Below are 23,265 nucleotides of genomic sequence, written 5' to 3'. Positions count from 1 at the left end.
AAAAAAAAAACAAAGATATACAGCTTTTGTGAGAAATTGTGCCCCCCCTGGCGAACATTGCACCAGTCCCCACTGGTTGGGGGTCCACAGGGATATCTTTTCATTAGGCCCAGGATTCCTGGAGACGCCCCTGCCAGGCAGGAAACCCCAAATATTTGTAACGTTTTCGTTTTCTTCCTTTTTTTTTTTTTTTTTTTTAGCTCAACCCACTTTCTAGGTGTCCAAAATGATCTCCCCTCTGCCTTACTGCCTGCCTCTCTCCTCCTCACCCCCCCTTTGCCCCTCTGTGTAGAGCTCCGCTTTGAGTTCAGCCCCTTCGCCTGGAGGCTCAGGTTTATTTGGGACCAAGGAGGAAATCATTCAGGAGCTGTGCGCCGTCAGGTGAAGGAAGGCTCCGTTGCGGACTCTGGGGGGTTTAAGAGAGGACCTGGAACCAGGGATTTGACCTTTTCCGTTTAAACTCGGGTTTGTGAGGGCGACAGGGAGCCATGGCGGTGTTCTCTGCGCTTTGGGTGCTCTTACTGTGTCAGCTTTTAACATCTTCCTCAGCCCAGGTAAGACTTCCTCGACTTCATCCATCCTTTCATTTTGCCGCCTGCATCAAAGCTCCGTGTGGGTTTTTAGCTCGTAGCATCGATAGACTGAACTTATACTGAAATAAGTTAACATGTCCTACAAGTTCAGTTTATAATGGAGTCTATCCATTGTGTTTTATATTACAGAGTTTAAAGGGCTGGCCTGCACGCTCTTTATCATACCACCTGATGCTTTCTTAACTTGTTTTCTTCTATAATTACCATGGACTACATGCAGATGTTATTTCTGTCCCTCTGGCTCTGTGGGCCTGTTATTTGTGCCCTTCGTCAGGCAGATTGTGTGCAGGTGTCTGTGCTTTTCGCACTCGTTGGTGATGTTGGGGTTATGTTTTCTCTGAACCTGAGGAATGCACAGATTGGAGATCAGTGCCACAGTGCACAATGCCACCTCTGTTCATTCAGACTCCCCTGACTGAGCTGAAACTCAGGAGCTTAGTTCACGTCCTCCCTTAAAATAAGTTTATTGTGTTTAGAAGAACTGTAAAAGTACTTTAGTTTAGTTTCCTTTTTAAAATGAAATCTAGTTTAGGCTTCCGCTTTGTGTGCAAGGGGCCTATTTGCAGATTTTCCAGGGTAGAAATTTGTAACATATCTTCAGGCTTATATTACTTTTTTGGCCAAAATAAAAGCCAAACAACATGTTTTATGTTTCTATTTAATCTAATCATATAGCAACCTGTTGATGTATGCTTTCTTTATTGTGCTGTAATTAACACTGGAGGCTTTATATTCCTAAGAAATACATTCCTGATTTGATCAATTTTATGTCACAGAGACCGGGCCCCAGAGGAGCCACTGGGCCACCAGGACCCCCAGGGCTGCCGGGAAAGGATGGCACTGATGTAAGCTGACCAGAGTCCAACAGGGTTTTAATATTCTTTACATATGTGCCTTCAGATATTTACCCGATTTAGATGAAACCATGAAAAGAGTTTGCCGTTTGAGTTTGCTTTTTCTTTGTCTGAGTAACAAACTCATTTATTTTCCTTCTCTCTGAAGTGTAACAAATTCACCCAAAAATAGAATATTATTTTCACACTAGCTCAGACATTTCCTCCTCTTTTCTGATTTACCTCTGAGTTTCCTTTGGCATAAAGTGTGTTCTTTGTGCATTAATGTGTCTGAAAGATGCCAAATGTTAGTTATGATCACATTGACTCCTCCCAGCACCCCTCCCTCAGGTATGAAATCACAATATCGTGTGTCAGGTAGGCAGAGTTTAGGCTTGCCTCTGCTTAATGGAGCTTTGTGTCTGAAGAACTGTCTGGGTAAATTAATGTTTTATACCACCCTAAAAAGATTAGATTATTTTTATAATCCCTATATCATTTGTATTATTATTTTGTGAATGGATGTATTTCTTCTGTAGATCATTCTGTATAAATTAGCCTGTCTGAGATGGATGTGATGTGACTTTGTTTGTGCAAGAGAAAATTGGATTATGGGTAATCCAAGTAAAAAGAAAAACACTTGTTAGAGGCTGACTTACTTTGTAAGCTCCATAAACTTTTAATTCCTTTTGATTTATACTTTTGATTTTTTTGTGAAGATTTTCTCTTACACCAAAAAAGCAACTGTCCAGGAAGTCACAGAGGTTTTTTTTGTGTGTGTGTGATTATTTTTGTGACTGGTAAAGTTTAGGCACACAGAGGGTCCATTCATACATTCCCCAGCACAGTGAGACCATCTAGAGTTTCTCCTCACACCTCCTCCCTGCACCTCCAGCCCCCCTCCTCAAACCAAACTGGAGCTGTGATGATCATGTGACCAGTGGACATTGGGTCACTTTAGTAGCGTTTTTGTTCTTCCAGCAGCCTCTGCAGAGGCTAAACATCGAATCCTCTGTTTATTAAGGCAGACCAAATACTCACTGCTCCAGTCACTTTAACAGTTCTGTTGTTATTGATCAATTAGGATTTAATAAAAAGAACTTGCATCTAATATCAAACACTGTCTTCCCTGGAAGCAATTGCACCTGTGTGGCAACAAATTCAAATTGAAATGTATTTTTCTCTGGTTTAAAACATATTTTTTTCTTTCTCATTATCAGGGCAAACCTGGACCTGCTGGACTCTCTGGAAAAGCTGTAAGTACCCCAACATAAGAAAATAATTAGTGGTGATCAAGGCCGAATGTTTCACTTGTAAAAAATCAAGTTGTTTATGTGTTTGTATAATTATTGCTTTCTTTAAACCCTTCCATTGAACTTCACAATATGTTCAATGAAAACAGCATCCTTTACATCCTGTACATCAATTATATAAAACCCCAAAAGAATGAACCTGCTGTCCTCCGTACCCATCAGATTACATCATCACCAACTACTGTATCTGTACGTCATTTTCATGCAAGTATTATTTTAGCCCTTTTGTTAAACGAAGCCAAAAATAAAATGTAAATACAAAATTAAAGGACCCTCCTCTGCTCTCCCCCCCAAAAAACAGACTACTCTCTAGCCAAGAGTTAAACTTAAATACTCTCTCCCTTTCCTGAGCCCTTCATACGAACAATATGATTTGATACAACACAGTACGGTACGATAAGGTACAGTACAATACGGTATAATATTAAACAAACAGTTACGATACGATACAATACGATACGATGTGATGAAAAATTATATGCTTCGGTTCATTATGATACGATACATTTTATTTTCCACTTGGAGAAGTTAGTCATGGACTCCTGTGCCGCACAACAGTCTACATGTAAACAGAGAAGCACATACCAACGTCATCCACAAACAACCTTGAATGCACATCACCAATACAGCACAGGATCTTCTTTAAAACACAACATACGTAAGAGAGAGATGAAAAAGATGAAGAACACCATGATGCCACTGCACAACCCATACAGCCTTAAGTTTTTTATTGTTCCAAATCTTGATCGAGGTGTGCACAAACAAGTTTTTAAAACTGTTACATTTGCACGAGGGGATTATTTTCATACAGTTTATCATCACTTATTTGTGCCAAAGGCTCGAACTATCAGTAAAGCGTTAAACCTTCTGACGTTCAGTTAAAAGAGGTTGAAGTCAGCTGTTCAGTTGACCACATTACTGATTCATAAATGTGTCTTTGCAGGGTCCCAAAGGGAAAGCAGGAATACCAGGCGCATCAGGTAAACCAGGCCTGCCAGGACTTCCAGGGGTGGATGTAAGTGTCCAATCAACACAAACACAGAAAACTCTTATTCTTACATCAACACAGCATGTGTGTCTTTGCAAATAATAGTCAGGAATAAATTGCTCAAACAATAGCGCCGTATTAAGGAGCAAAGCACAAGGTAGCGGAGTGTCTCTGACTGATGTGCTTTCCTCTTCAGGGTTTGACGGGTCCCGATGGTCCTGCTGGGAAGGATGGACCCCCAGGGGAGGCGGTAAGTGTGTCTCAGTCTTATGATCTTTCTCAGATACTGAGGATGTGCTTAAAGATGGGACCCAGCTTGATGGTATGACCTTATCTGCTTCAGAATTCCCTGTCATGAATCGACCAGTTAAAAGCAGACTCTTAGTGTTGCTTACAGACACCTATGCTTGCAAGAACCCTGCGTGCTGATTGGTTGTTGTTGTATGGAGATCTGTAGGAGGGTCTATCGAGGACAAGACCCATGTTTCCTCTGTCGTCCTCAATTTGTCAAGGCAGCTCAGCCTCTTGGGGGGAAATATTTTTAATGAGGGATCAGAATCGGGATTTATTTCTGCTGCTTTCCTAATCCGGCCCGGAATGCACGCTGTTTTCCCACCAATCTGTGAGGCTGCAGGGGGATGATCTGTTGCTCTTATGAGACAGAAACAGGTTCTATTGTCAGAGCGATACAAGAGAGAGAGAGCATCAAACGACACGTGCACTGCTACATCTTGTGATTAAACAGGAAGACTGTTATTTCCCACATTAGATGTCAGATATGAAAGAATACAGATTAAGGGGCCTTTCGCTGTGAGGCTGCAAATTCACTGTCAAGATAGATAAACCCCCCTCCTGGCAATTCAACTAATTAGCTGATCTAATGAGGAAGCTTGCGTCAACCAGTGTCCCTAATTACACAGATTATATACACTGTCATGGCTGCTTCATGGGGCTGAAGAGTCGGGATCAAACAAGTGGAGATTGAGACAGAGTATTAGCTAACTATATCAGATCACTTAACCACATATACAGGATCAAAACATTTCAAATCTGCTTATTTTATAATTACGATACATTTTTCAGCCGCATCACGTCATGTGTTTGTTTATGATTTTCAAGCCAGTGTAACCTGCTGTCTCGTTTGCAGACTGAGGAATGCAGCGTTTAAATAACAGCACTGTGTTAGGCCTGTTTATTCCGGAGTCTCAGACAACACAAATACAGCTGTGACAAAGGTAAACAAAGACGTAGAGAAGGAGGAGAAGCAGCCCCACAGTGATCCACAACCTGATCATGTATTTTAGTATTTTGTCGGAGTTGTTTTTTCTTTTACTGACACACAGAATGACAAAGAGATGTAAACATACTGAAGACATAAATGTGAAAATAAATAGAGGGAAAGTGATTTTATTGTGTCCTTCACAGCCTTCAGTTCCAGGTAAACAAAAAATTCTATCAGAGGCATTTGTTGTATTACAAACACTAGGATCCCTGCTTGTTTCAATTTAAGTATTTACTGCCATGATCAAGACCTTTCCTCCATTCAGTAACCTACAGTATCTACGCATCAGGTTACCTTTTTTTTCATGTTTTGTATCTTTTTTGGGGGATTTGCCACCTGTCAATCAAGCTTAAAATGAAAAACAGCTGGCAAAAGCATTGTTTCCTCTCATACCAAATCTACATTCAACAGTCATCATCTGAGTTTCAGCCAATTTGAAGGAATTTTAAAGGAACACAACAGTCATTGTGCCTTGTTTTTTTCCCAGCTGAGTTTTGTCAAGGCCCACACACATACATCAGTTAAGTAATAAGTCTAGCACAATCAGTACACACTTTTATAAACAGGCTTTTATGTAAATCATCCGCCCTGATCTGATGTTATTTTTTAGCTGACACCTTTTCTTTTTTATCTCGATCTGATTTCAGCTGCATCTGTCATCCCGCATATCATCCATCATTTTCTTTGACCAGTGTTGTATTGCTGCCCTATGTAAAGCACTTTGTAAACCGTGTTTTTAAAAAGGTGCTAAACATACAAAAAGTAGGAAGAAAGACGGTATAAACCGGCAAAACACAAGCTGATGAAAGAAGCTGACATGCACATAAAGAATTGTACACCGTAAACACTGGATGCATCACATTTATGCACATTCATGCTTTTCTTTTGTTCAATAACAAAGCCCAACCATCAGTCCATCCAACAAAAGGAAGAAAATCTGAATTCTTTGGTGTCAGAACCAGAATCAGAATCAGAAATACTTTCTTAATCCCAGGGGGAAATTCGGTTCACAAATGGCTTGATGTTCTCGAGGTTTAAATGTCGTTTTCTTTTGCTCTGGTTGGTTATGTCCGGGAGATTGATTGTGGCGCTTTGTTTTGCACTCTACAGGGTGATGCTGGACCTCCTGGGCCTGCTGGACCTCCTGTAAGTAACCCCTACATACTTTTAACAACTCATGATCATGCCACACTCATTCCTCTCGTTCTCTGATGTGTTACCACTTCACTCTGACCACTGTAATAGTTACCACCATCGTAAAAGACTTACATATACCAGTTTACCTCAACATGATCACTTGACAAAAAGTCTGTTTCTTCTCTTCATGCACAGAGAATCGAGTGCTATCAAATGTTTTGTGAAGAGACAATGATATGACTCAGCTCTATTCAGACTGTGCCAGCCTTTGGTTCAAACAGAGATAATGAGGACCCCTTAGAGCTACATGGTCGCGCATTGTCTAATAATCATCAGATTATAGATTGCTCTGATCTGACTGGGCGGCAGAAGTTCATCTCCACCTCGCAGCGACAACCTGAGACAAACTTTCAAAGTGGATTTAATGCAGTGATGTATCACAGGCTGGATATTGATGCTCTGAGTAAATCTAATAATCCCCTCGGTATTTGTGACTTAATTTGTCTTCCTGTGTCTTCCGTAGGGCAGAGGGAGACCAGGAGCCGCAGTGAGTACAAAGCACTGTCTATTTATAGAACGCTAATGTGCACCACGATGGAGATTGTGATGTTTTTGTTTTTATTATTCAAATATTACTCATGTACTATTGACTGCATTCTTATAGAGCATACTTTTGAACGTGACATGTATGTCTTCACCCTGACTGTGCACACTGATGGCGGTTTTTGTTTTTCAGGGACTACCTGGAACCAACGGGTTGCCAGGCGGAGTCGGACCTCAGGGCCCAGCGGTGTGTATCCGTCCAATCTCCACAATTAACATCCTTAATGAGCTGTTATAGCCTTTGATTCAGAATGAGATTGTTATCTGTGCTATTTCAGGCTATGCTCATTTTCACCCCAGTTGGCCTCAGATAACAGTCATCAATACAGTTTGTGTAATGGCAGCATCATTCCTAAAGGAGCTCCTCCTGCTCAAACAGTGAAGCTGATATTGTTTGAGATCCATCAGGACTTTGTTGTAAGCAACCAGTTCAAGCTTGCCCTAAACTGTGGTATAATGGAGCTGAAGCAGGAGTGTAGGACTGGCTGAGAGGAAAAGCACTTCAGTTTGTGTACTGGTCTAGTTTTGCTTCTGAGCCTCACTTTGGATCTAGTAGACATTACACTCACATTTTGTGAAAAGTTGCAAAACAGTTTATATTTTTGTACTCTTTATTGTGTGGGTCAGGCTTCATTTTTAGGTCTGGTTTAACATTTAACATAAACTTCAGGTCAAGACCATAGTTTATATAGATGCACTAAGGAGTCACATTTTTAGCATTTATTTTGTATCCAAAGTATTTCAGGACAACACATCAAAATGTTAAACTTTTTTATCGCCGCAAATGTGGAAGTTTAAGATTTTGGTGTGCTCTCCTCCTGAAATAATGACATGCATTTTGTGGTTGAGGATTCAGCACCCATGTGAGTTACTGAGGGTGAGGTTTGTAACATTTGTAAGTAATTTGAGCGGTTAGCTTAAAATAAACAGTCTATGATGGTTAAAGATTCAATCATGTTTGAAGACATGATAATGATATTTTTTGATGTCTGATGTGGAGTTTTATTTTCCATTAAAAAAAGTTCAGGTAGCTTATTATGAAGTCTTAGAGGCCCATCTACAAGGCCGAGAGAAATATCCAAGATCTATAAAATCTGCTCATAGTGTTCCATTAAACATATCTCACAGGATTTCTCCTCCCTCTCTGAAAGTCACATTTATTAGTGAATGCCTGCTGGATATTTCAGGTTTCCAAGTTGCCTGTGGGACCCTGATTAGCTTTACAACAAGATTCTACATCACTACATCCATCCTCATCACAAAGTCAGACTGAATTATTATTAGGAAGGCTCTTAATTCAACAGAATCTTTTGAATTTAAATTTTTTTAACTCTGTAATAGTTTGGGGCAACAGATGACGTCACATAGCTGAAGTGTTTCATATCGGATCTCATCTCTTATTATAAAATGAGTGTGATGATGTTTGTAATCTTTGCGATTTCTGTCATTCTGTTTCTCAGGGTGCTGAGGGTCTTCCAGGACTTCCTGGACCTCCTGGCCCTGATGGACCACCAGTGAGTGGTTTTATAATGATATCTGCATGAAGAATATTGTCATGAATATATTTATTTATTTGTTTATTTGTTAGGGCAGCGTGAGAGAGTGAATGAGATGCGGCAGAGTGCTAAATGTTAGCGTTAGACCCAGGCTGCCCGCTTCAAAGACTTAAGCCTCTGTACATGGGGCACGAGATACAACTACTAGGCTATCTGGTGCCCCCTTTATTTTATTTTTTCATTTCTGATAGATTATTTTTGAATGTAAGCATTATAAAACATAAAAATGACTATTATTGAATTGTGTGTTGTCATTTCCCCTTGTGTCAGGGTCTTCCTGGTACTCTTCAGGACCTCAGTGGTGACCTCCTGGTAAGTTGTCGTGCTCTTATCAGAGCTACGTTCAAATCATGATGCCTCCTCTGTAAAAAAAGTGAGAGTAGAGTAGTGTACTCAGATTTTGATGTGTATCTTCTGCAGTGTCCTGCAATCTGCCCCCCTGGACCCTCCGGCCCCCCTGGGATGCCAGGATTCAAGGTAAACAATTGTCATCAACTATATGCTGCTCATTGTGTCTCTGGGAATAAATACAACTCAGGTCACCATGAAGAGTACTATCTGTATTGAAACGTGTGTTTTTGCTTGTGTAGGGTCACACAGGGCATAAAGGAGACAAAGGAGAGCCTGGAAAGGATGGAGAGAAGGTCAGTTTACCACGTGTACATATTTATTTCACTGGGGAAAAAATGTTGACATTGAGTTTATTTCCAAATGAAATAACCTTCATGTGCAAGAAATTTGGTTCGTTTCTGTGATTTAATGTCCTAATTGCCCTGTTCTGTCTCCAGGGGGATTCTGGTCCACCTGGGCCACCAGGTATTCCTGGGACTGTAGGCCTGCAGGTGAGTTTAACCCTGAATTTTTGATCAATCTGGCGACTTTTCCCTGTTAACCTGCACATACATTTGTCCAAAAGGCACTTTTTAAGGAATAGTGAACCTGACTTTGGTGTTTGATGTTTTGAAGCCACTGAGTATGTTTATGTTGTGTTGTAGGGCCCACGTGGTCTCAGAGGTTTACAAGGCCCCATGGGAGCTGTAGGAGACAGAGTAAGCGACAATAAGAACACAATTACTTCTTCCTATATCAGCTTTTTAACTGCTCCAAAAGCAGACATTTCTATCCATGTGCTTACTGCAGTTTCCTCTCTCTCTAGGGTCTACCTGGTTTCAGAGGCAAACCTGGCATCGCTGGCATCATCGGAAAGACAGTGAGTCTTTCTTTGTTCGTATCATACTTGAAATAATTAGAAGCAGTGTTTGGTAGTACTTCACTGCCCGACTAGACGGCGGCTGGTCCCATCAATGAATAGCTGTGTGTGTTGCATCTGATGTCTCCAGGGTGACGCTGGAGAAAAAGGACCACAGGGCTTCAGAGGACCCAAAGGAGAAATTGTGAGTAAAAGACTTTGATTTGTGACTTTGAGCTTCATAAGTACATATTAGATGGAAAACAATTATAATAATAACACTCCAATGTGTCTTTAAACAGGGTAAAATCGGTCCTAAAGGAGGCCCTGGGGGAGCAGGTCCCAAAGGAGAGCCTGTAAGTAAATATCTGAAAAATGATATATATTTATCTAAATCATCATGTATCAGATCCACAAGAACTATGTTTGATGTTTTCTCCAGGGTATCCCTGGCAGAGACGGTAAAGATGGAACACCAGGATTAGATGGTGAGAAGGTAAGTGGCCTCTCTCTTCAGACTCTGGGCTTACATGAGATGCTTGTCTATGGCCTGAGTAAAGCTGGTGTTACATTGTTGTGTATGTCCACAGGGTGATGCTGGACGCCACGGGATTGTTGGAGAGAAAGGACCCAATGGCCTTCCTGTAAGTTTTTTGACAATAATATGTCAATAGGGCATTAAATGAAAATTTAAATCCCCTTTACTATGATTTGAATCTCTAACTAGTAGTTTAATTGTTACACCAACTCTCAGCACTGTTCTGATTAGTGAACATGGCGTGTTAAATTAAATGCTTATGAAATGTGTTCTGGTTTCATGAGGTGTATACATGAGCACCCCCAGAGAAGTCATTGTTTTTTTGGTTGTTTTTTTTCCAGGGTCTCCAAGGAAAGGGTGGTGCAAAGGGCTCCAAAGGAGGAGTAGTGAGTATCACAGAAAAAATAAGAAACAGAATTTAAACTTGAAGCTTAGATAAGAACTGTCGAAAATAACTTATCCTTCTTTTATAACAGGGGGATCCCGGAAAGCCTGGGGAGACAGGACCCTCTGGAGAGCCAGGTATTCCTGTATGTATCTGATAGGCTCTTTAAAGGGGAGGGGGGATTACTGGGTCACTTAACCCCACATGGAAGTTTTAACATTCTGGCGCCCTGACTCTAAACTTTCCTGACTTTTCTGTCTTTCGTCTCCTTTCTCAGGGTGATATTGGAATCCCAGGAGAGAGGGGGATAGCTGGACCCAGAGGCGTGGCTGTGAGTTAAAACCTAAATAAATTCATCTTTTGTCCAATTGTCACACTCCTTGTGCAGCTATATACGACTTGAAGGCATCCACTATAACACATCGAAGACATTAATAATCGCTGCCCCATCAAGAAGCTTGTAAAACTTTAAGCTGAACAGTTCCAAATTCACCACATTCAGACTCCTATCCAACAAATATATTGAAGTAATAGCTAGTGTGGAAAAAATGGAATTCATGTAAACCACCCATCTCAGAAGACAAAAATGCATCGAAGCATGCAGCATTAATTGGCTCACATTGACATGAATTAATAAAAAGCTGCTTCTTGAAGTGAATGATATTTTCTGCACGAGTACAGAGAGTGTTGTGGCTGATACGGTGGCTTGTTAAGGTTGAGTTTGTAAGTAATGAAGGGCCGGTGATAAGAGCAGGTATTCATAAAGCAGGACTTCATAAACAAAAGAGCTTTTGTTTTTTACATGAGACCCTGCGGCGAGGAAAAAAAAAAAAAGTCGAAACAAGAACAGGAACTCACTCACTTCTCTTGTACAACTGCACTGCATAATGAATCATACCTTATACAACCAAAATACAAGTTGTTTTTAGATCTTCTCTGAAATGTTAAAAAAAAAAAACCTCTTCAAGAAGGAAACATCCATATTCAGTTGTCTTCCCTCTAAGATCACCTGACTATGTCTGTGTCCAACAGGGAGGAATCGGACCAGCAGGTAACCCCGGGCCTCAGGGAGGGAAAGGCTTCCAGGTCAGTTGCGTGACATTAACGATCATTATCTTTTTTTTTTCTATTATTATTTCACTCACTCGATTCATGCGTTGTACACTGCAGGGGGTGAAAGGAGCCTTGGGGGATCCAGGTCTTCCAGGTCCAACAGGAATCCGTGGAGACTTCGGTGAAAGGGTGAGTGTGACGTGTGCGACTATAATAAAATGTGTCCCTGGGATACATGACGCCATGCACCATGTGTTATCTAATGTGCAGTACAGATTGACATTTTGTAATAAAACATAGAACTTCTCTTGATTATGATCAGTGTCCCTGCTGTTTACTTCATTATTATATTGCTCTATAAAATCTCAGCAAATATGGAAACCTTTTGTCATCGCTTAAATTGTCTTAAGCAATCTGAAATAAACATGTTTCAGCTACACTTGGACTAAGAGACCAAAGTTAGAAACACATTGTGCCAGACTGCTACAGGCTACTGCTACTGTCTTTATTTGACTTTCTCTTCCTTTGACTTTAAAGACTTTAATATCTGGTTTTATGCAGCAGATGTTGTGACTCTTACTCAGTTTCTATCATTTAAACTGAAGTGACTCAAGTGAATCAATGTTAAGAGTCTAGAGTTAATAATAATTATAATAGCTTGAATATTTATATATCACCTTTCAAGGGACCCAAGGACCCAAGGACACTTTACATCAGAACATAAACAAAGACAACACAATTAACCGAGTAAATAAGCATAACCACTCCATAAGTTACTTACTTTTTTCAATTACGTACAAATGACCATATTCAGCTCTCATACTGTAAAATATGAACACATGAAAAGCTTGGGGTGCAGATGGCCTACTGGTCAGGTTGGACAGAGGCTTTAGTCCTCCAAGCGGACAGCCTGGGTTTAAGTCCGACCTGTTGCTCCTTTCCCACATTCCGTTTCCCACTCTCTCTCACCTTGTTTCCTCCTCTATCCACTGTCCTATCCAATAAATGTTCAATAAATACAAAAGCCCCCCAGAAATAAATCTTTTTTTTTTTAAATATGAAAAGCATCTTAACAGATAAAAAATAAAAAGTAAGCGCCTTCGGGAAACCACTTCAACACGTTCTCTGCTCACAGACAGACAGTCCAACAGAGAGATGACAAAGTTCAGCGAAACATATGTCAACGTGACCGTATTTCAATAAACCAGGTCCACTCTCCTCATCTTCGAGGTAAAAACTCTGAAGGCAGGAGAGAGATCCCAAACACAAACGTGCCTCCTGTTCAGAACCTGAGGACAGAACAAAGCCGCTCTTTATGCCGCTCCTGGTTCCCCTCAACCAGCCCACATCACTTCCCTTCATCCCCCCCCATCGTCTGCCACAGCGGGCCCTCCACTCTATGTCTCTACATGGCTCTCATTCATTCTCTCTCTCTCTCTCCTTTTTCATCCATGTAGGGCCCTGTTGGAGCTTCTGGAGCTAAGGGAGACATGGTAAATATTTCTGGTCAAACCTGAATATGACCCCCATCGAGAGCCTTCTTTTCTTTTTAAGAAACTAAAATGCTTGTGTCTTGTTCTATTTACAATAAAACCTCTCTGGACTTTGTGGATTAAATCAGATAAGCCAGATCTTGTGTTGTGTCTCTAGGGTGTTGCAGGAAGTGATGGTTTACCAGGAGAGAACGGAGAACCTGTAAGTATTTTTATTGACTCACTTAGCTCAGAAGTACAGAATGACTCCAGAGACTCATTTCTTTGTCAGCAGTTATTGGTGTAGTTTCAAAGTATTGATGCAGAACTGTGCAACTGCTAAATAATCAAGATAGCGAATGCACAGTACACTTACTTTAAAGTCTTATCAGTGGTTGCTCTCTAAGATTTCAGGGTATTTTACTGGTACAAAGCCACTCTATGGTCTTACAACAACCTTTGTGTGCTGAGTATCAGATCGTGTTTTACGGCCTTTTTTTAAATGTTTGCCTTGCTTATTTTCATTGTCTTTTATTTTTTAATTGCACCAACCTGTAAGAAAGATTTCTTACTAATTCATCTCAGTGACTGATTTAATGTGTTTAACAATTTAATAGTTTGAACTAACTGTTATCTTTTTAATATGTGTGTCCCTATTTTTAGGGTCCCTTTGGCCCAGTTGGACAAAAAGGACAGGTGAGCTACATCAGTGTCATGCTTTACATTTTGTGTCTTCCTTAACATAAACTCATTGTCTTCACACAGTAGATATCTGCCTGTTAGCATTAAATAGAGTTCGGTCAGATGTTGTGTGTGGGTGTCGTTTCGCAGCACAAGTTTGGCCCAAACTCTCTCGCTCAAACTCACTCGACACTGAAACCTGGTGCAGAGCTTTGAGCCGTCGCCCACTTGTCAGACTCATTGCACATGATTCTGCTTCACATTCCAGGTTTAATAGGATTAATTAGAGATTGGTACTGCTGCTGTAGCTTTATTGGCCTGTTCGCTGCTATCGCCACAAGGGAGAGAGACGAGTCACATTAAGCTGTTGCACAATTTATGCCATTAGCGACACAGTAGTGATGAGCCTCGCTCTCCTGGTCTCATTTACTGTTTGCTGTGCTTGTTGGAGTAATTATCAAGCACCAAGATGCCATATGAATCCGCCCCTGCGTTGTCTCAGCAGACACAGATTGCTGTTTGGTTGGTACTTAGTCAACCGTTATATCAGAGGCTCGTGGATTTGATTTAACTGCAGTTGGGAAGAAATTGAATTAAAGTTTTTTTTTTTGGGAAATGTGAACGCTTCTTTTTTTTTTTCGTGTGGATTATAGCCAGGGAAGCGAGGTGAACTGGGACCTAAGGGCGTGACCGGTCCACAAGGGGAGCTCGGGGGAAGAGGGCTTCCAGGAAAACAAGGACCAATGGGCTTCCAGGGGGAGCAGGGTCAGCCTGGTATTTCTGGAAAGACAGGTGTACCTGTGAGTGCTTTTTAAATCATCCCAATTTAAAAGAGTGACGCATATTAAATATCCATGTTGATGAGTTGATAATTATGCTTTCATTGTCTTATTCACTTGATTTTTAGGGTAAACTAGCAAGTGAGCAGCAAATCAGAGAGCTGTGTGGCTCAATGATCGATGGTGAGGAATCTTGTTTTGTTCGACAGTCACTGAAAGATTGGCTAAAGGTAGAATGATGCATAACCTGCTTTGTTTTCTATCTTGCAGATCAGATTGCACAACTGGCTGCTAACCTTCGAAGACCTCTGGCTCCTGGATTGGTGGGCCGCCCCGGTCCTGCTGGATCTCCAGGAAAGACAGGAGTTGCTGGCTCTATAGGACATCCTGGTTCCCGTGGACCTCCAGGATATAGAGGTCTACCTGGAGAACTTGGAGACCCAGGTCCAAGAGGTATGATTCATGAAGTTTTGAGTTTCTCCTTTAGATATTATTAAACGTTTAGCTTTATGCAGACCTGTTACCAACACATAGACAGTCAGTCAAATAAGAAACCCGTCCTTGTTTCAATACCTGTATTTCCCTACCTTTCAGCATTTTAGAAAATGGCCTTATGTATCTCCAGGGCAACCGTTTTCCAACATTATATAAAGCTATATGGTATTACGTCTATACTTACAAAAGGCTCAAAGTTTGAGGTGCAATGATATGAAAAACGGGGGGTCATAAATGTATGCATTCAGAAAGAACACTATATTTTGAAAGGGATGCTGCAATGCATTAAATGGTCAAACAGAGAAAGTACAATTTGGAAAACAGAGACTTTTTTTCTGCAAGAAATGTAACAAGGCTGTGATCCCAGTCTTTCAATATTAAATTAATCTCTAAAAAAAGAAACAATTCTTCCAGTGTTATGGTGTCAAACAATTTTAGTGGACTCCAAAGAATATTTTCTGTTTGGAACAGAATAAGAAATAAGTTAATGCACTTTGTTCCTTTTCATCATTGATTCAAATCTTCTGTTTTCACGACAGGTGATGTCGGAGAGCAAGGTGATAAGGGATCCCTTGGTAAAGCCATTGATGGGCCTGCTGGTGACCAAGGATACCAGGGTAAGTCCACCTTAGACTACACTATGAGCACAGCTTGAGCTGATGATCCAGGTCTTTGACTACACATTTTCTGTGAAAATATCCTGTGAGCAAAGTCTATTGTGGTTTCATTTATACAACTGGCATTCACTATCACAGCAGATGTGCAGTCAGTCCTATAAACAAGTAGAATCATTTCAAAATCATTATGCTTTATCTAATCTTAAAAATACAAGTTTGTTTCACTCAGGTTACAGCAGCACTCTGTGGTCGGCTCATTCCCTCTATGTCGTTCACAGGTCTTCCAGGTGTTCCTGGAATAGTCAAAGACGGGCGTGATGGATCTCCAGGAGATCCAGGTGAGCCCGGAGAGTCAGGCAGGGTAGGCAGAACTGGGCACCAGGGACCTCCTGGAATCTGTGACACAACAGCCTGCCAAGGAGCAGCAGCCGCTGGAAAGTCCTCCAACCCCAAAAACCATTAAAACGTGATGTCCTGCCACCTGTCACCATCCACCCAGGAGAGGAAGGCTGATACGCGAGGGAAGGAAGGAGTGAAAGAAGCAAGTGATCATGAAAATGTCCTCTTTATTTAAATACATGCATCACAGGATGGGAAGAGTAACATCAACAGGTGTGATATTTTGAGTGGAATAGAGGAACATCTGAGGATTGGCACGAAAAAACCAGAGCAACTGAGAGACAAAAACAAGATGACATCAAGAAAAAAAAAGTGGACAGAGGCGAGAGATCTAACGCATTGCTCCAAATCCTACAGCATCACAAACAAGACTTGACTTACAAACAACTGAAGATGAATGATGAGTCCTTTGTGTATAAAAACTTTGTACATGTTGTTTCCATGCCCCAGTTTACCTTGGTTAGCCTCCTTCTGGCAGACGACACTTTTAAAACATCAGCGGCTGTCTCTGAAGTGAATGTTCATGTCTCATGGCCCCATTAATGTAAATGTCAAGTGTTACCTCAAAATACAAACTTTCAGTGTAAAATATGAGATGGAGGAAGAGGTAAAAAGAAAAGCCTCTGTCGAGGAGCTGTGTGTGAACAGTCAAAGGAATAAAAAACAGAGAAATTGTGTAGATTAATACAAAAAAAATACTTTATGATAGTCTTTTTTTACAGCTTGTTTTTATAATTACATGTGAAGTTCATTCTCTAGATTTGAGAATCAGAAACCAAATAAAACGTGTGGATGCATACATCAGTCATTTTAAGATCAATCTAAGGAGCAAAGGAATCTGTTTGTTTTTTTACCCTGCAATGACCACATCCACTTTGTACTACCGGTGCTGTAACTATTAAATATACATGACCTTAAATACTATTTATTATTTGTGGGTGACTGTTGTATGTACAGTAAGATGCTACAGCGACATGTTGTAAGAACGAACAAATAAAGCCACTTTTCAGTAAAACATTACTCTTCTCTACATATCAAATGAACAGTCTGTATTTCAGAGTAAGATGGTAACACAGTGAGGTTAAATGATCCCGTTAATTCACTAAATAGCAACACTTATTTCCATGCAAAAGCCTTCAACATGTAACCTGAACAACATGTATGAACAGAGTGTAACTGAAGTGTTAGAAAACCATTTGAATCAATAATAAAAATTGAATCAAATTTACAAAATGTATTACATATTTAGAAGTATTATCTTATCTCATATGTTTTTTTCAAAGAGAAACAGTGCCACCTATGTATGACTTTTTGAATTGCTCTTTTTAAAAAGTAGGCCCTAGGTATAGTTTAGTGGCAGGAAAAAGTTCATCAGTTGAAACACAAACTTGACACTATCTGGTTTTTTAGATGCAGGTGGAGAAAACCAACAAAGTTCCAAATCTATAGAACTGTCATGTAGATGCAAAGGGGGGGATGCTTTTTGTCAGTGAAAATATAACATCACATTGAACTCTCCTACAGCCACACCTTGGAGGAAACCCCAAATGTTAAATTAAAACCTATACAAACATCTGTTGTGTTAATTAGAATTAACAGTGAGGCGTTACTGCTCTACAACAAGAGGAATGGTGAGGGTCTCATCCATCTCTTCGTGCATCAGGTCCTGGCCTGGAGAAGGGCGGGATTTTAGAAAGAGTTCCTTTTCGTTGCTGAAGGCCATTTTGAACTCCTGTTAAAGGGTAGGGTAGCAGATTATTGGTGTTGACACGTAAATCTATGAAAAGTCTATACAATCTAAACTGTCTCTCTTTTCAATTCAAGTAATGGTTTATCATTCAGATAACTATTTAGTCGTATTATGTAAATCAGTGTCTAAAGAGTGCAGAGCTGCAACACAGGGCAATCCATCACAGTAAATACAAAAAGTTAGTTTGATTTTGAACAGTTCAAATGAGAGAAATATGACGCTGAATATGATGATGACCTCTCTGAATAAGAAAAGTCAAATGGACTCAGCTGCAGAACCAATTATTCATGCAGCAAAGGATAGTGTGATTAAGCTCTTATCTTCCAGCCCAAGTTTCTGGTCTCTAATATTTCATTTATTCCAGGATGATCAGGCAAAACTGTTGCCATAAATCAACGTTCAAACTCAGGAAGTCAAAGAACACAGCCTTACCTCTTTGAAGGTGTCCCCGTAGGTATCACTGATGTATCTGAGGAAGGTGGTGGTCCACTGCAAGGTGGTGACTTTGTCGGTATCCAAGTTACAGAACGGAACCAGCAGGTTCAGCTCATCGCAGCACAGACGGATCCTCTTCCTGAGAGGCAGCAGAAACCGCACAGATGTAGAAATCAAATGTCCTGTCAGCCTTTATTTACTCTAACCCTGTTCTTAGATCCCAAAGCTTCATTTGTTTAGTTCTTAGTGCAGAGTTTTGATTTCTCTCTATGGCTCTCTTGATACATTACTTCAACATGTCACTAATCATTGCAGCTTTATACCGACATCTACCTCACCCTTTCTTTTATAATGAATCAACATCAAACATTTACATACCAGGCAACTGAACAATAACAGCTGATACATTGGGCTCAAAGAGTGAAAAGTACTTTCTGTCAAAAACCCTTCATGAGACAGTCACAATACAGAGAGGAAGAGGAGATGGGGAGAAAGAGACATATGATAAGAAAAAACAGACAGGGAAAGTTGCAGTTTTTTGGTTATAATAGACATGTCAGGAGGTCAGTTTTGATCGTTTGGTTTCTTTCTCAGAGCACAGTTAGGAAGTTTAAAGGGGGCAGTTAACAATTGAGAGACTGTTGCAGTATGTAATTTAAATCATTTTCTCAATTGACCTGTTAAAAGATGGGTCAATAAAATATCAGACTATAGTGAAAAATGCTCATTCCACCTAGAACGCTTTTTCTTTTACTGTAAAGAAGTCTGTTTTAACTGACAGCAGCTCCACACTCCTAAAATGTACATTTATCATCAAACAAACAAAAAGAAGAACACAGACAATCTGCACAATTAAGAAGCCAGACGTATGGAGTGTGACTTCAGTTTGTTCTTTCTATTAATAAATGATTAATAAATTATATGTTACAGGTTTATTTCATGTCTACAGAAATTCCCATTGTGGAGAATTTTTTCTTTTTAGTTTAAAAAAATGAACTTAAAGCATTTGCCTTAAATTTGCCTGAGATTTGAATCTCAGTTATTGTGAAAATGAAATGTGATTATTTGAACAGTCTTTCAGTCATCAATCTCAGGAGAAACTTTGTCATAGTTCAACAGTAAAGGCATAGCTCGGCACACACACTTCATATGTTAAACTAACTTCACCCCAAAGTTATAGACGTTTGACTGGGACTATGGACTAGAAGGAGACATTGAACTGTGACTGAACACAAAACATTTTAATCAGTTCATCTTTTCAGAAAACTGTGTGTGTCAGAGCTGTTCGTAACGCATGCTCACCTGCGTTCCCTCTCCTTACTGTTATGTCTCTCCCTACGGCGGCTCGGTGAAATAGAAGATCGAGATTTTTTCCTGGAGCCGCTTCCTGACTCTACAACAGAGTCTGGTGCAGCCTTGGCACCCTTCATGGGCTGAGTGTTGCGGGCGATACCAAGCTTCCTGGAGGCAGCAGAAGTTGCCACATCAGCTGAAAAATAAAATCACGGGAGTATTAATTTGACGGGAGGTTACGCATTTGCAGTGCAGTTCAGCAGAAAACGTATACAAACAAGATGATTACCTTTTGTGTTCACCGACTGCTGATTCTCCGCCATGTTGCTTCTACTTGTGTAGTGAGCTTTTTTGAACACCCTGTCCGCTCGAAGACTTAATGATAAACTCTTCGGACTGTTTGAACCCTGATGCTTAGGGTCATTCATGTGAGGAAGATGGTTAATCACCTGTAATTAGAAAAGCAGATTAAACAATGAGTACTTCCTTTGGCTGATATCAAGATTTAGGAAATCAAAATATAAAAAATAAAAAAGTTTTTGCTTCCATCATACTTGTTCACACATGTTGGTGACTGGGTTGAATACACCTCCTACAAATGGGCAGGAAACCTCAAAAGGATTTGCTCTGTCTGTTTTCATCCACTTCTGCATTTGAGAATGTGTAACAGCTTCTTGATTCTCCGAGGACTGCTGAAGTATCGTCAAAAAACTGAAACAGGACAGACATTTTGCAAATTCTAATCAAAGATACTACGTCAGCATTTTTATTACAGGTTACGCCTAATTGCTTATAACTGCAGACTGAATATCTTACTGTCTTGGAGTATCAGCAGACACTGTGTTGAACCTCGTCTCCAAGCAGACTCTGGCAGCTGATCGCTTCTGTGAAGATATGCTGCTGTTGGTGCGTGGTTCAGTCGTATTGCCTTCCCCTCTCATTCTGGCCAGCACAAACCCCGGGACTTCACCAAAAGATGCCGGTGTCTTCTCTCCAGGCATCAACAGGCTGGGCTCATCGGTGGAGGTCGACAGGTCCATAGCTTGGGTGGTCGTGTAGGGAGAAATCACCGGGGATCCAGTTGTGTCTTCATCTACGTCTGCGTCAGGTGGCGCTCTCGCATCCGATCCGTCTCGAGGTGCAGCTTGTGTTTCCATTTGTGACTGAATAAGATGCTGAAGGTGAGAATAATCCACCTCGGACATCTCCACCACACCAAGCTCAGGTCCCAACATCTGCCCCTGGTCATGTGTCAAACATACACTTTGACTCACCTCCTCAGAGTCACAGGTGTGCTCTCTGTACGAGGGTGACACATGGAGGGTTTTATAAGATGAGAAAAAGGACATCCTCAGTCTGTAGATGGGATGGACACACATTACTTGTCTTAAAACACCAAAAACAGTTTCAACAGCATTAAGTGCGCTCTGAAAACTAATTGTTAACATCGTCTTTCAATAATGTTCCATTTGTACGAAGTATATTTTGTATTTATAAGCTTATAAAACGTACGACAAAATAAGATTCGGCTATTAAACAATGTATTTAAAACACCAAGAAGTAAGTTTCGTGCGTTATTATAAAAGCTCATTTCGTAAGTTCACGCTAGCAAAAAGTTAAGCTAACCTTAACGTAAAATAATTTGAGAGTATGTTAGTAGTTAACGACACAATCTGGGTAAAGCCTCGGCTCCTGAAAGAGGAAATAAACACTTAACATTTTAAAGTATTCAATTGTTTTGTTTTCCAGCTCACAAGCAAGCATTTTTTTTTTTTTTTTTATATAATATGCAGCTTTTCAAATGTTCTTCTACTTACTTTGAATCCGCCTCCTTGACCCCCGATGACCTCACTAATAGACGACTGAACCTCGGCTCATTCCCAAGTAGACAAAAAGTAACTTCATTTTAATCAGTGTTTATAAATCCATGTTCATAATTGTTCAGATGTTGTGCATTATTTTCGGTGTGTAAACACGTACCAATATATTACAAGATTTTTTTTTTTAAATACTGATTTACCTGAAGTCTACTTAGTTTGCATTATACCTACACATTTTAGCATCTTGTACCCTTTTGTATTTGAATTGCAATATTATAGAGCAGGGGTGTGCAACTGGCGGCCCGGGGGGGCCACATGCGGCCCCCATCAACCCTCAACGTGGCCCTCGGGTCAATTTCTACACATCAATTAATTGGAAACATGAAGAAAAACATGACAAAATCTGCCATGAAATCATGAAAACCAGAAATATGTCCATAATATTTGATCACTGGTATATGCTGAGTTAAATTTGAGACATTATTGACTGTAATCATTTTTGTATTCTACAATTTGACCCCCTGGCATTGAGAATTAAATGAATGTGGCCCTTGCTGTGACCAAAGTTGCCCATCCCTGTTATAGAGGGATATATTATGATTCTAGTATCTGACACATATATTTATATTATTATTTATCAGTTAGCTTATATGTCTGAGAGTTTTGTGTGAAAAACAGCTGAACACGATAAGGATACATCATTTCTTATAAATTATGTTTGGCACACACTCAAAAAAAAAAAACCTGCTAGATTAAACACATGATACTACTTCTATCCTCAAACTACAACATAACCTGTTAAACTACACATAAATGCATCCCTGGTGTTATAAAATGCAATACACAACAGCTAAAATAAACACTCTGAGGGGTAATTTTCAGCATTAAGAGTAATTAATGTAGTCACCTTTTTTAATAATATACTAATTAATTTGCTAATAATGAAATTTGAATGGGCTAATATTTTCAATTCAGGACTTTTAAATAATATTCATATATTAAAGTGTGGTAGGACTATTTTACATTTTTACTTTAGAAAAATATCTAAATGGTTCCTCCAAGTCTGGCAGTTCACACACTATTATGGTCAGTTACTCAAGTCTGTAGTTATTATTGAATTAAACAAACCATTTCTTAGTTTAAATTGCATACTTAACACTTCCAAAGATCATTGATTGAGTAATTGTACAGCATAAGATCCAACTGACTGCTGCCGCCCTCCTTTGGTAAGGCTGGAACCTTGCAGGTATGTGGAGAATCATGTACTGAACTGTAATAGGCCAAATAAAATAAAATAAAACAGTAAAAAGCTTCTTTAAACGAGTGTTAACATATCAATAACAGCATGTCTTCTTTTTAGAATATCAACTTGTAAGTACATCTTTCTTGCTGTTCTTCAACCTAAGTAACATTATTTGTAGTGACTTGTCACTATTCAGATAGTTACATTTATTTGTTTTAACTGATATAAGACAACCTGGAAACCAGTTTTAATGTCCCTATTGTCCCCCAATTGAAGGTTGTTTTCTTGAAAGACGTTTTGTTATGCCAACCTCTGAGAATACACACCTCTACCAACCTTGATTTATTTCCAAAATCAGAATGGTGCTGGCACTGCCCTCATTTAAAAAAATAATTTAAAAAAACATTTAAGTGCTGCCCACATAATTATCAAGGAATGTAAATGCTGATGGTAAAATCACGATACAAACTATTTTAAAAAGGTAAGTCTCTTTTTATTGTCTTCTTATATTTAAAAAAAAATCAAGCCATTCTAATCAGAAGAACATAAAGGCCATATAAAGGCCACTGGTACTGACACTATGGCTATGTTAAAAACAAATAACCAAAAACCATACATTTCTGTACAAAAGAATTCTGACTAATTCCAACTAAAACACATAAAGTAGATGCATTAATCAAACAAAAGGAGGCATTAAGTAATAATCAAATAAAAAATACCTCAAATGTAACAAGACTAACCAAAATATAATAAACTAAAAATCTCTGAGCATTTTCATATCAAGCATCAACAACTTAGCCTTCACATGATT

General features: G+C 39.8%; 2 protein-coding genes across 2 annotated transcripts; one reads left to right on the top strand and one right to left on the bottom strand.

Annotated features, from left to right (window-relative positions):
* The first annotated feature begins 280 nt into the window (after window positions 1–280).
* Window positions 281–16,219, top strand: col9a3 (collagen, type IX, alpha 3). The gene is made up of 32 exons (XM_065960944.1): window positions 281–554; window positions 1,370–1,438; window positions 2,647–2,682; window positions 3,683–3,754; window positions 3,924–3,977; window positions 6,120–6,155; window positions 6,670–6,693; window positions 6,883–6,936; window positions 8,210–8,263; window positions 8,576–8,617; window positions 8,726–8,782; window positions 8,896–8,949; window positions 9,094–9,147; window positions 9,301–9,354; window positions 9,462–9,515; window positions 9,646–9,699; window positions 9,797–9,850; window positions 9,937–9,990; window positions 10,085–10,138; window positions 10,374–10,418; window positions 10,509–10,562; window positions 10,695–10,748; window positions 11,450–11,503; window positions 11,588–11,659; window positions 12,928–12,963; window positions 13,121–13,165; window positions 13,606–13,638; window positions 14,277–14,423; window positions 14,531–14,585; window positions 14,673–14,855; window positions 15,437–15,514; window positions 15,793–16,219. The coding sequence occupies exons 1-32, from the start codon at window positions 489–491 to the stop codon at window positions 15,975–15,977; spliced, it is 2,037 nt and encodes a 678-aa protein (XP_065817016.1). The 5' UTR covers window positions 281–488; the 3' UTR covers window positions 15,978–16,219.
* Window positions 16,220–16,647: 428 nt separating this feature from the next.
* LOC109992341 (transcription factor-like 5 protein) lies at window positions 16,648–22,790 on the bottom strand. The gene is made up of 6 exons (XM_029279529.2): window positions 20,208–22,790; window positions 19,946–20,102; window positions 19,681–19,840; window positions 19,401–19,587; window positions 18,096–18,237; window positions 16,648–17,645 (listed from the first exon to the last, which is right to left on the bottom strand). Exons 1-6 carry the CDS (start codon window positions 20,837–20,839, stop codon window positions 17,520–17,522), a joined length of 1,404 nt encoding a protein of 467 aa, XP_029135362.2. The 5' UTR covers window positions 20,840–22,790; the 3' UTR covers window positions 16,648–17,519.
* Window positions 22,791–23,265: the final 475 nt, after the last annotated feature.

This window comes from Labrus bergylta, chromosome 12 (assembly GCF_963930695.1).
Source record: "Labrus bergylta chromosome 12, fLabBer1.1, whole genome shotgun sequence".
NCBI lineage: Eukaryota > Metazoa > Chordata > Actinopteri > Labriformes > Labridae > Labrus > Labrus bergylta.
This window is presented reverse-complemented; position numbering and strand designations above follow the sequence as displayed.

Bases quoted from the DNA above. Each gene is read 5' to 3' on its own strand.
- col9a3 (XM_065960944.1), top strand. From the start codon at position 489: ATGGCGGTGTTCTCTGCGCTTTGGGTGCTCTTACTGTGTCAGCTTTTA. The intron at 2,683-3,682 runs GTAAGTACCCCA...GTGTCTTTGCAG, and splicing joins CTGGACTCTCTGGAAAAGCT to GGTCCCAAAGGGAAAGCAGG. The intron at 8,618-8,725 runs GTAAGTTGTCGT...TATCTTCTGCAG, and splicing joins ACCTCAGTGGTGACCTCCTG to TGTCCTGCAATCTGCCCCCC.
- LOC109992341 (XM_029279529.2), bottom strand. From the start codon at position 20,839: ATGTTAACAATTAGTTTTCAGAGCGCACTTAATGCTGTTGAAACTGTT. The intron at 20,103-20,207 runs GTAAGATATTCA...GTCCTGTTTCAG, and splicing joins TCTGCTGATACTCCAAGACA to TTTTTTGACGATACTTCAGC. The intron at 19,588-19,680 runs GTAATCATCTTG...TTTATTTTTCAG, and splicing joins GCAGTCGGTGAACACAAAAG to CTGATGTGGCAACTTCTGCT.